This window comes from Acartia tonsa, chromosome 9 (genome assembly GCF_053477335.1).
Source record: "Acartia tonsa isolate MP-2025a chromosome 9, ASM5347733v1, whole genome shotgun sequence".
Taxonomy (NCBI): Eukaryota; Metazoa; Arthropoda; class Copepoda; order Calanoida; family Acartiidae; genus Acartia; species Acartia tonsa.
The window spans coordinates 48,163,329-48,178,168 of NC_137268.1; the positions used below are offsets into that span (position 1 = coordinate 48,163,329).

Genomic DNA, 14,840 nt, shown 5'->3' on the forward strand with positions numbered 1-14,840 from the left:
TACAAAATAATGACTATGGCCGCAGCACTCTGCCCCCTGGCCTATAACCTAACCTAACCTAACTAAGAAAAGTAACGGGACAGAGGAGGGGGGGCTGGGTTTGTATAAAAAAATTCAAAATTGAAAAAAGGTTGTTATCCTTTATAAATGTTTTTAAAATTTTTTTTCAATTTTGTAATAAATAGAAATGGTGTTTGATCACATTAGCTTGATTATTAAATCTGCTCAGAGTTAAACATTAACCCTTAACGGTCGGGGGGGGGGGGGCATTGAACGCCCCCCATCCGGTTTTTTCTTTCTCAGCTGGAAGCTGCCAAGTACAGCTGCAGCCGCTGAAATTTAGGTTTTGTTATTTTTTAATATAAAATTTACATAAAGATAAACATTTTCTGTAAAAACATTGTTCTTCTAGCTTCAAAAATAAAAAAAATTACAGCTGTTTGAAATTTTTCAGTAAAAAAGGACATAAAAACAAAGGTTGTTAATCAAAGGGGGGAAGGAAGCGAAAATTGACTTTGACTCACTTAAGGTCGGAAATTTACTATCAAACAGGGGACTTGCACAAAATTTTTTTGCCCTCTAGCTCTAATAGGAACTGAGATAATAAGGGGGGGTGGCGACTGATTAAGGTGTGGCAAGGGGCCCGACTGTAAAGGGTTAAAAAAGGACCATATAGAAAAAAAACAAAAATAGATGAATTATTTTTTTGAAAGTGGATAGCTACAAATTTTCATTTGGTAGTTTAAAGATTAAATGTTGTATCTTGAATTTTAAAAATTTTGGAAGAAAAAAAACACGATAACGTGATTTTAACAAGAGCCATCAATATATTAGTTTATAGAAAGTTCAATTTTTACTTTAGACTAGCTACCTGGATTTTATTCTATACTTTATCTACACACACACACACACAGCTATTTCATTAGCGTTGATAACGAACTATTGCGCCATCCCATAACTGGATTTTTAAGCCTAGGCTTGAAATAGGCCTGAAATAAAATCTCATTCCTTATCCCTGGATTCCTAGATTTTAAGTTTTCATGATTTTCTTTACTCCTATTAAAAAAATTTGAAGAGGCTGGGTTTATACCCCCCATAATATATTAAGGGGGTGATTACCCCCATCCCTAAAAAATAACCCTTTTACAGGCACCTCCCCCCCCCCTGGATATCCCTTCACTGGATACCCCTTGTAGTGACTAGGCCAATTTCATGGTCTCTGGTATCAGGAAGCCAATTCAGTTATGTGAAGTTCACATTATAAGAGCACTCTTATAGCATCCTCTCTATTAGCAGTACATGTGTAATCCATTATAGACAGACAGATAGATATTGTGAGGGATCCTACACTTTATAACACCTTGTTTTGCATGGTAAAAATTGTTCCAATAGTTCTTGATTTTGATATTTAAAAAAAAATTACAATAACTTGAATATGATGATGTTTAAAAAATGCTGAAATTATAATTATATTTAGACTAGAAAAATGATAAACATACCAATAGAAGCGTTAAATAATTCTCTTTTTAATTACAAAAATATTTTGTAGAAACATGAACAAGAACAATGCATAGCAGTGTAAAATAGAAATTGATATTTTTTTTCTTCAAAATTCCAAAACTATCCAGGGACCTATAAGAAGCTTCCATAAAACAGAGAACTCAATAGGTACAGTAGTTATCAAAATCTCAAGCTACAGACAAAAAATCTTATTACTTTATATAATAGGATAATGAAATGCAGCTATTTTAAGGGTTGCCAGCTTAATAATACAGAACGATTCAATAATTGTGTTAATATGTTATGATGTTTAACTTTAAAATGGTGTAATTATAGTTGTATTTAGCCTAGAAAAATATTAATATTTTTTAGAAACAAGAACAACAATGCATAGCAGTGTAAAATATAAATTGATATTTTTTTCCAAAATTCAATTCCTTCTGGTGAGATTATAAATAATATATCAAAAGTCAAATTTAGGTGGATGTTATACGAATATATAAAGCTTCTTTACAGCCAAAAAATTGGGGGAAAAAATATCAGTTATGGAGCAACAACAAAAGTGGGTTAATCACAAAACCTCGATTTTTTAGTCAGCTGTTCTTTAAACAACCAAGTCATTACCTGTACATTATAAAGCAATGCCAGGCGATTAAAATGAGGTATTGAGCACTTTCTAACTTCAAAAAATGATTCTTCTTGAGTTTAGCATTTTAAGTGACTCAAATTTGAATTTTGATTTGTAGCAAGAGAAAAATATTGAAAAAAAACATACTTTTTTATCTAAGAGGCAAATTAATGGTATCAATATATTCGCAAATGTCTTATATACAGTTTAATACACTTTTAAGTCCATTATTTTTGGGCTTTGAGTGAACGTCTAATAAGATTGATTTCTTCTCAAATGTTGAAAAACTTCTAACAAACGAGTTTCACTAATAAGAAAACAATAATTTATTGAATTTAAAAGATCTTTAAAGGAATTTTAACAAAAAAGCAGGGGAGTATATTCTGCACAAGATTTATTTTTTTTGCCCGGCTACAAAATTTTTATTTTTTTAACCCCCCCCCCCCCCCCCCCCCCCCCGAGTAGGGGGGAAAATGGAAAAATATTGAAAGAACTCTATATTTTATTTATTTTATCCCTCCTACCACACATTTTTTTATTTTTTTTCACCAAGGAGGTGGGGGGAAATGAAAAAAATGTTTCCAGTTTTCTTAATTTTTACATTTTTTCCCCTCCAACCACTTATTTTTTATCACTTAACATGATTCATAATTGTTCAAAATTGATATATAAGCTTCACACCACGCCATACTAATATAGTTATAGTTTGTTTTTCAAAAACCAAACAAAGAATGTCTGATCAACTTAAAATTCCTGATAATTTACCTGATGAAGTAACCAATAGAGGACTTACATCATCCTGGTATATAAATCAGGAAACCAGGTCAGTGTTTGGGTAATGGATTTAAGAACAATACTATATATGAGGGGGACTTCCAATTGCCGCTTGGGGCTAAACCTCTTGTATGGTACAGACTAAATTACAGTGCTATTTTACAACTAGAATATTAAGCAAATTTCTCACTAATGTTTTAACATTTTTCTATACTTAGAAAGACTGAGTTCTATGAGAAAGTACGTGTTGGAGATTTGTTAGAGTTTAAAAGATATGGCTACTTTCACTGGGCTATCTATGTTGAAAATCAAAATGTTGATGGAGAATTAGTAAGTAATTTTAGCAAAGCTATTTCTACATGATTATTTAAATGGATACATGGTAGCTTAAATGGCTGCTTATTGGCAAAAACAGCTGGCCAAACAGTCAATAAAACTACATCAAAATACCTAGCCAAACTATATAGTATTAGAATCAGATCTTGCAACACGCTTAAACATGTTAAAAAGTCAGATTGTATGCTTCTTTTTCAACTGTTGGCTACCTGAATAGCGTTTTGTCTTGGATTTAAAATCAAAATATATTTGAGCTAGGATTTGTTAGTTTCAACCTAGACCTTGCATGCAGTCTGCCATTTGTCAGTAAGCAGCCTTCAGGTTGCATAAAATATTTCCTGTATATATCCAACTTGAATTTGACAGAGTACTCTATAATTAAAATCTGCATAGGTCTTGGGATGGATTAAGGCCATTTAATTTTCAGACATAAAGTGTTGAAATGGTTTTATGCTATTCTTCTAAAATTTCCTACCTCATTGAAAACAAAGCCCCAGATGCAAGAGCAGCTGCAACTAGTTTAACATAATTTGTTTACTAATTTTACATTGCTTTATGTGCCATGTGTTGTGGACTTCTCAGAAAGTAGCAGGTAATTTTACAAGTAAACAAAAATACTATGGGGCTAAGTATTAGTGAGCATGATTTGATCATTCACACATGGTTAAAATATAAACTTCTTATCTTGAAATACCGCATTCTCCCAGCCAGTAAACTTAAACATAGAATTACAGTTGTATTAGTAGCAGACAGAACAACTTTATTTACATCATATAAATAATTTTATAATATAATATTAATTCATCTATATCTACATAGTACTGGAGGTGGCAAAAAGAAGATTGGTCTTCAGAAATTAGAAGATGTTTGGGGAGAGAGCCCTATGAGGATTAACAACAAATTTGACACCCTTGATGAGTCTAAGAATTTGATTGAAGAAATCATGAATATGATAACAGGAATCTCCACTGTTAAAAAAGATCCATTCACTGGCAAACAAGGTATAGATATATTGTTTAAGGACTTCAATTCTCATAATAAATTAAAGCAATAATGTTCCTATCTTGAACCCTGCGTGGCATTTAATTACTAGTTTTAGTACTTATGTCAGCCAAAGTTGTTGTAATGATTATTATTTCAACAATCTATAACTTTGTGTTTTAAATGCATTAATGTTTTATTTGATAATAATCAAAAGATTGTTTTTAATGTAATTGAATGTCTTAATAAATGTTTTACATTTTATTGTTTCAGTTTTGGCCAGGTTGGTGAAAATATTTAATAAAAATGATGAAGGCTATGATAAGGATCTACCATATAGTCTTGTATCCAACAACTGCGAACACTTTGCATCATATGTTAGGAATGGAGTAAGAGTGTCAGCTCAAGTAAACAATGTGGTAAGTTGTTCAATCAGTTTCAAACATACCAAGAAATAAGATTACAATTTCTAAGATTAGTAAAATCTCAGTTTATTTCATTATTTGCTTTAATGGGTGCATATTCTTATTTATTCAATTGTCCAAACTGGCAGGTCTCTTAAAAATTATTTTTTATGATTCAGATTGACGCAATGAGACCCCGTCGGCCCTTTGAAGAGGTCACCAACCCATTAGGACTAGGATTAAGACTTATGTCCAGAGTCCTAACAAGAGAAGGTAATAACAAAAATACTTAAGAAAACATGTTACAATTAGTTATTGCGGAGGAATTTAGCTGCTAAAGACTTCATTTATAATGTATCTACATTAAGCAGCAACCCAACATCTATGGGGTTTGTATTTTGTATTATCTGTACACAAAAGATAATAATCTTTTTTTCATTTCTGAAGGCATCATAAAGACTAATCTTGTACGTGTTAGATTTATAGACGTCCAAAGGTGAGTGTAAGAGGGGTGTTGACCCCTCTCAATTTTTCAAGCCTCTTGGTTTACCCCCTCAAAATCTAAAAAAATCATTAGATTACCCCTCTCAACCCATTGAAAACTTTCATTTCAAAATAAAAAGCTTGGATGTTCCTGGTTTAATTAATTTATACCTTCTTTTTGTGAATTTTAAATTGATTTAGGTTTCGGGCAGACAAATCAGCAGCAACAACAACCAAGTAGTGGCTTTTACCAACCTACAAGTGAGTTCATCCATCTTAAAATATCCTTAAGAAGGATTTGCTTTTATGTAGTATAGTAATAGCAACAAAAAAACAAAAGTATCTAAGTTTCTAAATTGGACATGTAATTCATTATATTTGCTTTTACTTTTATTATTTAACAAATCCAGGGGTGTATATTCTACATGGGATCCCCTGCTCATGGGGGGGGGGGAAATAAAAAATAAGTTGTTGAAGGGAAAAAAATGTAAAAATTAAGAAAACTGAAAACATTTTTTCCATTCCACCCCCCCCCCCTCCTTGGTGAAAAAAACTAAAAAAATGTGTGGCAGGAGTGATAAAATAGATAAAATATAGAGTTCTTTAAATATTTGTCCATTTTCCCCCCTACTTGGTGAGAAAAAACTAGGGGGGGAAAGAAAATAAAAAATTTGTAGCCGGGGAAAAAAAATAAATCTTGTGCAGAATATACACCCCTAATTTATCATTAATTGTCTTGTGTTTTTTAGGAAAATAAATAGATATGAATGAAGTTCACTCCATAAATCTGGAAAATCCTGAAAAATATATTTATTTTCATAACTTTGTAACGAAATAATAAATATATTCTTAAATAAAAATAATTTATTTTTTCACATCTCTGCTCTGCTCTAGGGTGTTGTAGTGGTTCTATCACCCCCATATTTGTTAAAAGCGAAGCTTTTCTATAATTAGGGTCGGTCCGTCCGTCCGTCCATAACGGATAGCTTTTTTCATTGATTTAGGCATATTAGAATTTTCCTATCGATTTCAAACTTTGCATGGTGATTCCTATAGAAGTTAGGTACGAAATAAAAAAACGTAGCAACTCTATAATCATTACCAGAATGTCCGTACGTCCATTTTAAACATGTTGAATTTTTTACTTTTTTAACAACAAATTTTTATATGATCTAATTATCCAATTGATCTGATTTTTCGTATACTGATTCCTGGGACAATAAAGTACAATATTATAAGCGAAGCAACTCTATAATCAAGTCCTAAAAATGTAAGTAAGTCCATAAACATTATCCTGTATCAAGCAGTTTTTCAACGAATTTACTTACAATTTTGCTTCGACTCTTATACATTTATATTCTGCTTTTTCAGTTCTGACAAAATACAAGTGATAATGTCCGTTTGTCTTACCATTTCAGTGCTTAGCTTTTATGGATGTTGTCGTCCTTGTTATTATCAATAGCAAAGCTTTTCTATAATTAGGGTAGCTTTTTTCGTTAATTTAGACATGTTAGAATTGTCAAATTTTGCATGGTGATTTATTTAGTAGTTAGGTACGGTTTAGAAAGCGTAGCAACAAAATTTCTGTATGTCCATAATCATGTTGTTGTCGGATCAAATTATCCGATTGATCAGATTTTTGGTATATTGATTCCTGGGACAACAAAGTAAAATGTTATAAGCTAAGCAACTCTATAATCAAGTCCTAAATATGTAAGTATGTCCATAAACATTATCCTGTATCATGAATATTCAGTTCTGCCACTATATAGGTGTTCATGTCCATTTGTCCTGCCGTTTCAGTGCTTCGCTTTTATGGATGTTGTCATCCTTGTTATTTTAGAATTGTTAGGGGAAATAGTTTAAAACCAATGTAGGATCCATATTTATATTTCCTCTGATGAGTAGAGCCCAATCGGTTCAGCTGTTAAGATGGACAAATGGTTGGTCAGACATTGTTCTAGTATTATAGATGATTGCACTCTAAACATACAGTATGATGTACAATGTACATTTTACATAATATCTAATATTTCATAGTTTTTTAAAGAAGCCTGCAAGAAATACATACCTTTAACTGCTTTAAGACTGAAATTCAAGCTAACATCATTTAACTATGCACCCAGTTTACTCATTCAGGTTTTATATTAACGTTATCGCCGTTTCAAACAAAAAAAGTGGTGCCGTGGCGATAAAATATTAATTTTAATCATCCTGAATTGTAAAAATGACCAACTTTGCTTTTGAGTGTGCCTTGATATCTCTTATAGTTTCTGAGATAGAAGTGGAGGAGGAATTTAATGCTACCCCCTCCTGGAATCGTAATTATTTGGACGTTCCTAAAATGAAAGGTTAGGTAAGAATGTGAACATTCATTTTTACAATAAATAAATTTTCTTTGGAGATTCTTATTACAATAAGACATAATAATTGCAAATACTTTATTCCCGGATTAAATATGGTTAGATATAACTAATTAAATATAATATATGTCATAAAGAATATACCACAAACTTTAAATAAAAAACATCACACAAAAAGGTTACAGAAGAGGTTTCCTGTTTTTTTTTTAATTTCTTTGAAATTAACATTAAATCTGTAAATGTTTAATATAAAGAGATAATAAAGAAAGTTAACATATTTTGTGAAAATTAAACAATTGAAAGGGTTTTACTTTAACATCCTATTTGTTTTTACATGCAACTATTTGAATTGCTTTGAATCCAGCATTGGTTGGCACAAGTGTGGGATAGATCTAAAAAACAAATTACCAAATACTTTCTTGTGGCTTTACCCCTAACATATAGGTGATCTGTATTCAAAAGGTAAATAGGGAAGGTCAGAAAAATAGCCTAAAACCATCTAAAAACTTTTATGTAAACTGAAATAGCCTAAATCCATTCAGTAACATAAGTAAAGCTTCCCTATAAGAACTCAATCAATTCAGTGGTTGCTGAAATTTAAGGCTACAGACAAAAATCCTTAGTTCTGTATACAATAGGATTAATAATTCATATCAAAACCTTTTTAAATGGCAAAGGTCTAGTATTGCTTAAAAATAAATTCAAAAACTTTTTAAAGTGATTTAAGTATTTTACCTTTTATGTTTATTTTAATGACATTGATGAAATCTAAACTTACCCTTTTGATAGTTATATTCATAGACTTGGTTGGAATATATCTGTCGAGCCTAAACATTCAATAATATTTTATCAACCCTTAACGGTCAGGGGGGGGGGGCGTTCAACGCCCCCCCCCCCCGTCTGGTTTTTTCTATCTCATTTTCTGTGTGTGAAAGATAAAGAGCTCAAACTGTTTGACTTTTTAAGTATTGATATGACACATAAATGAGAGTTGGAATATTTTGAATATCTCCATCCTGGCGGGCACAGGATGCCAGCAAACCTGCAGGGTCATCCAGGTAAAGAGAACAAATATTTTTTTGTCTTAAACAAAGCATTTTATCTTACCAAAATACTAGAATATCCTCTAATAGTACATCCTCATATTAAATACAGGTGTTCAAGTCAATTTCAGGTTCCAGGTATGATCCTGCAGGTCCTGATCCTCCAGGTCTCCAGAAATCTTTAAATGGCTCCTGTGGCCGCAATTTTTGACTTAGAGAATTCAAATTATAAACTTAAGCTTTTCTTGCATGTCTACATAACGTATTATATTTTCATAAAGATACGCCGCCGTTTTCCCGCCGACTGCGGCGGCTGGCAGCTACCAAGTACAGCTGCAGCCGCTGAAATTTACAATTTGATATTTATAATATAAAATTTACATAAAGATAAACATTTTCTACAAAAAAATTTTCATCTAGCTTCAAAAATAAGAAAATTACAGCCTTTTGAAATTTTTAAGTAAAAAAAGACCTAAAAACAAAGGTGGTTAAATAAAAGGGTGAAGGAAGCGAAAATTGACTTTGATTTATTTAAGGTCGGAAATTCATTATCAAACAGGGGACTTGCACAAAAATTTTTAGCCCTCTAGCTGTAATAGAAACTGAGATAATAGGGGGAAGGATCTCGCTGAACCGATATGGTTCTCCTGTACAATATAGCTTCTTTTAGGAAGGAAAGGTTTATAACTATTTTGAGGAAGGTTACTACATACCTCCCATATTTCTTATTACAAAAAGAAAAAGAACCAACTCCCCCCCCCCCCCCAATATAAAAATGATTTTTACTTTTTCTTTTAAACTAAAATAAGAAGTTGGTGGGTGGGGACAAATTCTATGTTTATTTTATAATTAATAATTTTGTAAACAAAAAATATTTTACCTTTTCTCATTCCAATCAACGCTTCCAATGACTGATAATTCTACCTCCTTTAAATTTTACATTTTTAAGATTTAATTTGCTCATAAATCATGCTAAAGAATAGATATAGAAGATGGTCAATCTGGACACATAATCTGTCCAATTTTAAAAAGGATTCTTAGAAAACAAACCCTTAAGAATTAAACAAGACGATATTATGGTCCAAAAAGAAAATTTAAAAATTATTCCACAGATGAAAGGGAATTACTAATAAAAAAAATCCAAACCTCAGTTGTTCCATCATCATATTCAATAGAAAGTGTTCTAAAACAAGTATATAAAATTCAAATGCTTAAGTCTTTATGTTAATTTTATCAAGTGATGTCCATTCATAATCTTAAAAGAGACTCAAAATAACTAGCTTGCCCTAAGGTCTTAGGAGACGGACTAACAAGGCTATAAATGTAAGTTTGTAACGGATTTAGGCATGTTAGAATTGTCCTATCAATTTCAAATGTTAGGTACGATTAAGGAAGCGTAGCAACTCTATAATCGTGACCAGAAAGTCCGTACGTCCATTTAAAACTAAACATTTACCTGGCACTGTTGTAGGACATAAACCTCTGAATTATGCGGAGCATCTGTTAAACAAAATTATATCAGTCTAACGGTTTTGATAAAATAAATAATTAAGGAGTTATTTTTTAAATTGAAATTAAGATAATGTTTAGTTACCTGGACAACGATGGAATCTTTAAACGATAGGTAAATCCATGCTCCAGCTCCTTGTCTCTGATAGGATGTACATTTTTGTAATCAAAAATTGTATTATAATGTTCAAAACTAGAGGCTGAACCACTTGAGGCCCCTAGGGGCACTTGATGTAATGTGTGGTTGTGTTAGACACCCCATTGAACACAGTAATAGTGTCTGACTGATTATGACGTAACAAAAAAAATTAGCAAATGAGAGGCCGTTATTGACCAATGGTAAAATTTATAGTGGTCTCTCATTGGCTAATTTTTTTTGTTACGTCATAATCAGTCAGACACTATTACTGTGTTCCACCCCATTTCTTATTTTAGTATGTATGTTTGTCTGTCTGTAATGATTGATCTCACTAACAGCTGAACCGATATGGTTTTCCTTTACAATAAAGCTTCTCAAAAATTCTTGGAAGGTTTAAAAGTATTATTAGGTAGTGTACCACCAACCTCCAAAGAAAAACATTTTCTCTTTAAAAAATTTATTTAATTTTTCTTCTTAAGTAAGGATTTTAATCGTTTATAAAGACTAGTCACGTGGTACTTACTTTACTTGCCCAACCCCTATAAAAGTTTCGTTCCCAAGGTCCACTCAAAGCTCTTTGACAAGGAAAGTTTCTATAAAAAAAAAATATTTATGTATTACAAATGATTTCTAAACTATAACTGTTGATCTTAAAGATCATACCAGATTTATGAAGTGTAGTTTCTAACTACGTCAAACAACAAATAAAGTTATAAGGAGTAGAAATAAGAAAGAAGAAACCTGTCATATTCTGAGGATGCAGTACATTTAATCATTGATGCTGGGTAAATCTTCAGAAACATATTACTTTATAACATGTAAAAATGTAATAAAAATAGGTTATAAATGTCAGTTTATTATATATAGTAAATAAAATTATAAACCCGCAACTTTGGCGTAACATGTGAAAAGTCGTCGGGAAGGTGGTAGGTTCAAATCTCGGCCTGATACTGCACAATAACTAAAGACGTTAAAATTTGTACCTACTTCTGCTATTTCAGGTGCGCAACATGAATAGTTAGAGTAGAGGTAATGTCTTATTAAAAACAGGTGGAACTTACAAACATACACAGTTATGACTTCCAAACAAAAGTAATGCAAACACGGGTTTGGTTGTCTAAAGGATATTTGACCATATAATCATTCACATCATAGAGCAAGGTCTGGTTCAGAGTTACATTAAAATAAGACCTATTGGTGTATCCCTTCCTCAAAGGCTATCCAAGGCTGACATATATTTGTACTTGTCTAAAGTGTTTTATATGTTAACCAAGTAAACTTTGCATGGTGATTCCTTTAGTAGTTAGGTACTATTTAGAAAGCTTAGCAACTTTATAGTCATTACCAAAATGTCCGTATGTCCATTTTAAACATGTTGATTTTAAACTTTTTTAACGACAAATTTGTATGTGATAACATTATCCGATTGATCTATAATCAAGTCCTAAACATGTAAACATAAAACATATAAACATTATCCTGTATCAAGCAGCTTTTCAACAAATTTATTTACAATTTTGCTTCGACTCTTATACATTTACATTCTGATTATTGAGTTCTGACACTATAGAAGTATTAATGTCCTACCGTTTCAGAGCTTCGCTTTTAACGGATATTGTCATCCTTGTTTTATCAGTGCTAAAGTATGAAGTGAAGTAATTCCTGTGGAGTTGTACCATCATCACAAGTTACTAGAAATTAAAACAGCATGGCTTTCACATTTTTATTCATATCCAACAGTTGATATAATATAAACTAGTGGCTTCGCCCCTATAGGCCTCTAGGTGCACTTGAAGGGGGTTAATTTCGACAACCTAACTCTTTATTTTAAAAGAAAAAAAGAAAATAATTTTTGTGATTTCTTTATGGAGGGTGGTGGTACCCTCCCCATAATAGTTATAAACCTTCCCAGGACTTATTAGAAGCTACCATATGAAGGCGAACCATATCAGTTCAGCGGTTAGAAAGATCGGTACAGACAGACAGAGATTCTGTTACTTTTATATATAACTAGCGGCTTTGCCCCTAGCTTCTAGGGGCTTTTCCCCAAGAGGTGATCAAAAAAATTTTTTGGCGAAATTCGTAAAAGGACCAAGGAAATCTTCTGCAAAAAAAAAATGGGGGGAAATTTTTTTTTTTTTGGGGGGGGTTGGGGGTGTCCCACCCCTCAAGAAAAATGCCTAAAACCACCACAGGACCAGTCGGAATATTCCCTGAAGAGTAGAATCCGATCGGTTCAGTGGTTACCGAGATCTTAAGCTTCAGACGGACGGACGGACAGACAGACAGACAGACATCAAGCTACTTTGTATTATAGATGATAATGCTTTACATAAAAATATCCCTAACCTGCTATGGTTAAACCATCAACGTTCCTGAACATTGGAAAGGCTGAAAAAATAAAAACTTTATATCTAAAAGTTGCATTAATCATCCTCTTTTAACTGCATTTAAGAATCTTAGTCAAATTGTCAATAATTAAAAGTCTACGTTATCAAAAATTGTTCATAGGCAAAGTTACTTCAGGGATCAAAAGTGATAAGACAATGACCGTTAAATTAAAGAACATCCCCAATGATATACAAAATTACATCTCCTGTAGATTATTAATAGTTCTTGAAACGATTGAACACTTATTTAATCAAAACTCACTAAAGTCCCCAAAGTTGTTAGCCAAAGAATAAGAAAACGTTATTATAAAACTTTGAGGACTAGTGTAAAAAACAGTCCATTGTCCAATCTCTCTCTTTCTTACCTTGTTCGTAAGTTGAACTAACCATACAACCTTAAATAATTTAATTTAGTTAATGTTTGTTTCTTGAACTAAGTAAAACTTTTTTTTGAAGCAAATAATTTTACCAAAAACAGTTGCCAAGAGGAGTACAATTTTTTTATCCATCATATTAGCTTTGTTGATTTTGAAAAACTTAATATGTTATGAGAAAAATACTTTATTGTTATACCAAAAGGACTAGAAACACTAAGAATAATCTTTTTATTTGTATTTATCAAAAGAACAAGTGCTTTTTTTTCTTTTTGTGAGTCAGAAAAGGGTTGTTACAGTTGAACATTTTGTTAACTTTTGAAATAAAGCAACTTAAACACATTCAATTTTGTTTTTTATTAAAAGATCTTTTCCCCCAGTTGTTAGGTATAGAGTGGCATTCCTAGGGGTAATTAAGTTGAGTTTTGATTTATAGGGTGGTACATAATACAGACAACAAAAAAGGTTATTTAATCGACTGGGTAGTCTGTACATGAATGTAAAATAAACGTTGATATTATGACATGGGAAAAATTCAGGTTGCTAACATAAACATCACTTATTGGTAAGTTCATTCATCAGTAGGAAGTGAGGGGATGGGCTAAAGGGGTTAAGGGGGATCATTATTTTCGCTACAAATTTTACTTAAATGGAGTACATGATAATCTGGTGTAAAATCCAAGTAAATAATAAACCAATGAGAATAGTATTTTTTATCTATAGTTTTTTTGCAATAAGGAATACACATATTTAGTGAATATTATCGCTCTACTACTGTTTTTAAGCCTTAAAACTCATACCTTTATGGAATTTACCCGCAACCTGCTGGTCTCTTTATTATATTCTGTTGTACACCCTTCTGATAAAGCGAGATAATCCTTATGGAAAATGATATGATTACTCCATTGTTGAATGAATTACAAAAAAAATACACTTAATTTCGATCTTATTTACCATGGGAATGTGAGAAAATTTGCTTGCAAACGATCGGGTAAAAATCTGTGAACGCCACTACAAACAAGTATGTACTTGATTGTATTTTTAGTGTATATATAAATGATCTGGGTTCGCTAGCCACTATTCCTTTGAAAATATACAGTTTTAAAATGTGTTTCTTATCTAGTAAAATGGCGGTTTCCCTAAACTAAACCTCCCATCCCCTCCAATCTGTTAGAGTTATTAAAAAAAATTTATTTAAGGTTTCAGCTCCAGCAATAGAATTGTTGACCTTTTTGCGGTTGCGGTTGATTATTGCCAAAAATTGAAAGGGCGGTTGAAGTGGCCTACCCTTGCAATTGACGCAAGTAAATATTTTGCACAATTTGTTGGAGTAACCAAACAATGCAAAAATATTTTATTGTTATGCTTTATTGTTCTATTTGGCAGCTAGGAAGACAAGATTATAAAAGAATTCAATTTTCCACTTGTTACTTTACGTGGACTTGAATCTTAGCTAGTTATTTATATTTTCTTTTTGAAGCATTTTTTTTTAAGGGAATGTACATAATTATACCAATTTTTATATCTTTCTAAGGGTGTTATCAAATATCTCAATTTTACACGCTGTTGGTTTAATACAAATATTTTCTTTCCTTAAAGATAAAAATTTTCTCTGGAGAGATTTAGTGTTTTTTCCAGTTTTTAAAAGCGAAGCTTTTCTATAATTAGGGTCGGTCCGTCCGTCCGTAACGGATAGCTTTTTTCGTTAATTTAGGCATGTTAGAATTGTCCTATCGATTTCAAATTTTGCATGGTGATTTCTTTAGCAGTTAGGTACGATTTAGAAAGCGTAGCAACTCTATAATCATTACCAAAATGTCCGTACGTCTATTTTAAACATGATGATTTTTTTACTTTTTTTAACATCAAATTTTTATGTGATCTAATTATCCGATTGATCTGATTTTTGGTATATT

At 31.8% G+C, this 14,840-nt stretch overlaps 2 protein-coding genes across 2 annotated transcripts; one reads left to right on the forward strand and one right to left on the reverse strand.

The window, feature by feature from the left end:
• Positions 1 to 3,669: 3,669 nt before the first annotated feature.
• LOC145327918 (uncharacterized) lies at positions 3,670 to 5,966 on the forward strand. The gene is made up of 6 exons (XM_080171448.1): positions 3,670 to 3,830; positions 4,058 to 4,239; positions 4,493 to 4,638; positions 4,803 to 4,896; positions 5,308 to 5,367; positions 5,856 to 5,966. Exons 2-6 carry the CDS (start codon positions 4,122 to 4,124, stop codon positions 5,861 to 5,863), a joined length of 426 nt encoding a protein of 141 aa, XP_080027574.1. The 5' UTR covers positions 3,670 to 3,830; positions 4,058 to 4,121; the 3' UTR covers positions 5,864 to 5,966.
• A 1,564-nt stretch (positions 5,967 to 7,530) lies between these two features.
• Positions 7,531 to 13,142, reverse strand: LOC145327919 (uncharacterized). The gene is made up of 12 exons (XM_080171449.1): positions 13,020 to 13,142; positions 12,916 to 12,945; positions 12,510 to 12,551; positions 11,823 to 11,851; positions 10,902 to 10,951; positions 10,684 to 10,753; positions 10,107 to 10,163; positions 9,969 to 10,012; positions 9,659 to 9,695; positions 9,393 to 9,439; positions 8,248 to 8,296; positions 7,531 to 7,861 (listed from the first exon to the last, which is right to left on the reverse strand). The coding sequence occupies exons 1-12, from the start codon at positions 13,060 to 13,062 to the stop codon at positions 7,790 to 7,792; spliced, it is 570 nt and encodes a 189-aa protein (XP_080027575.1). The 5' UTR covers positions 13,063 to 13,142; the 3' UTR covers positions 7,531 to 7,789.
• Positions 13,143 to 14,840: the final 1,698 nt, after the last annotated feature.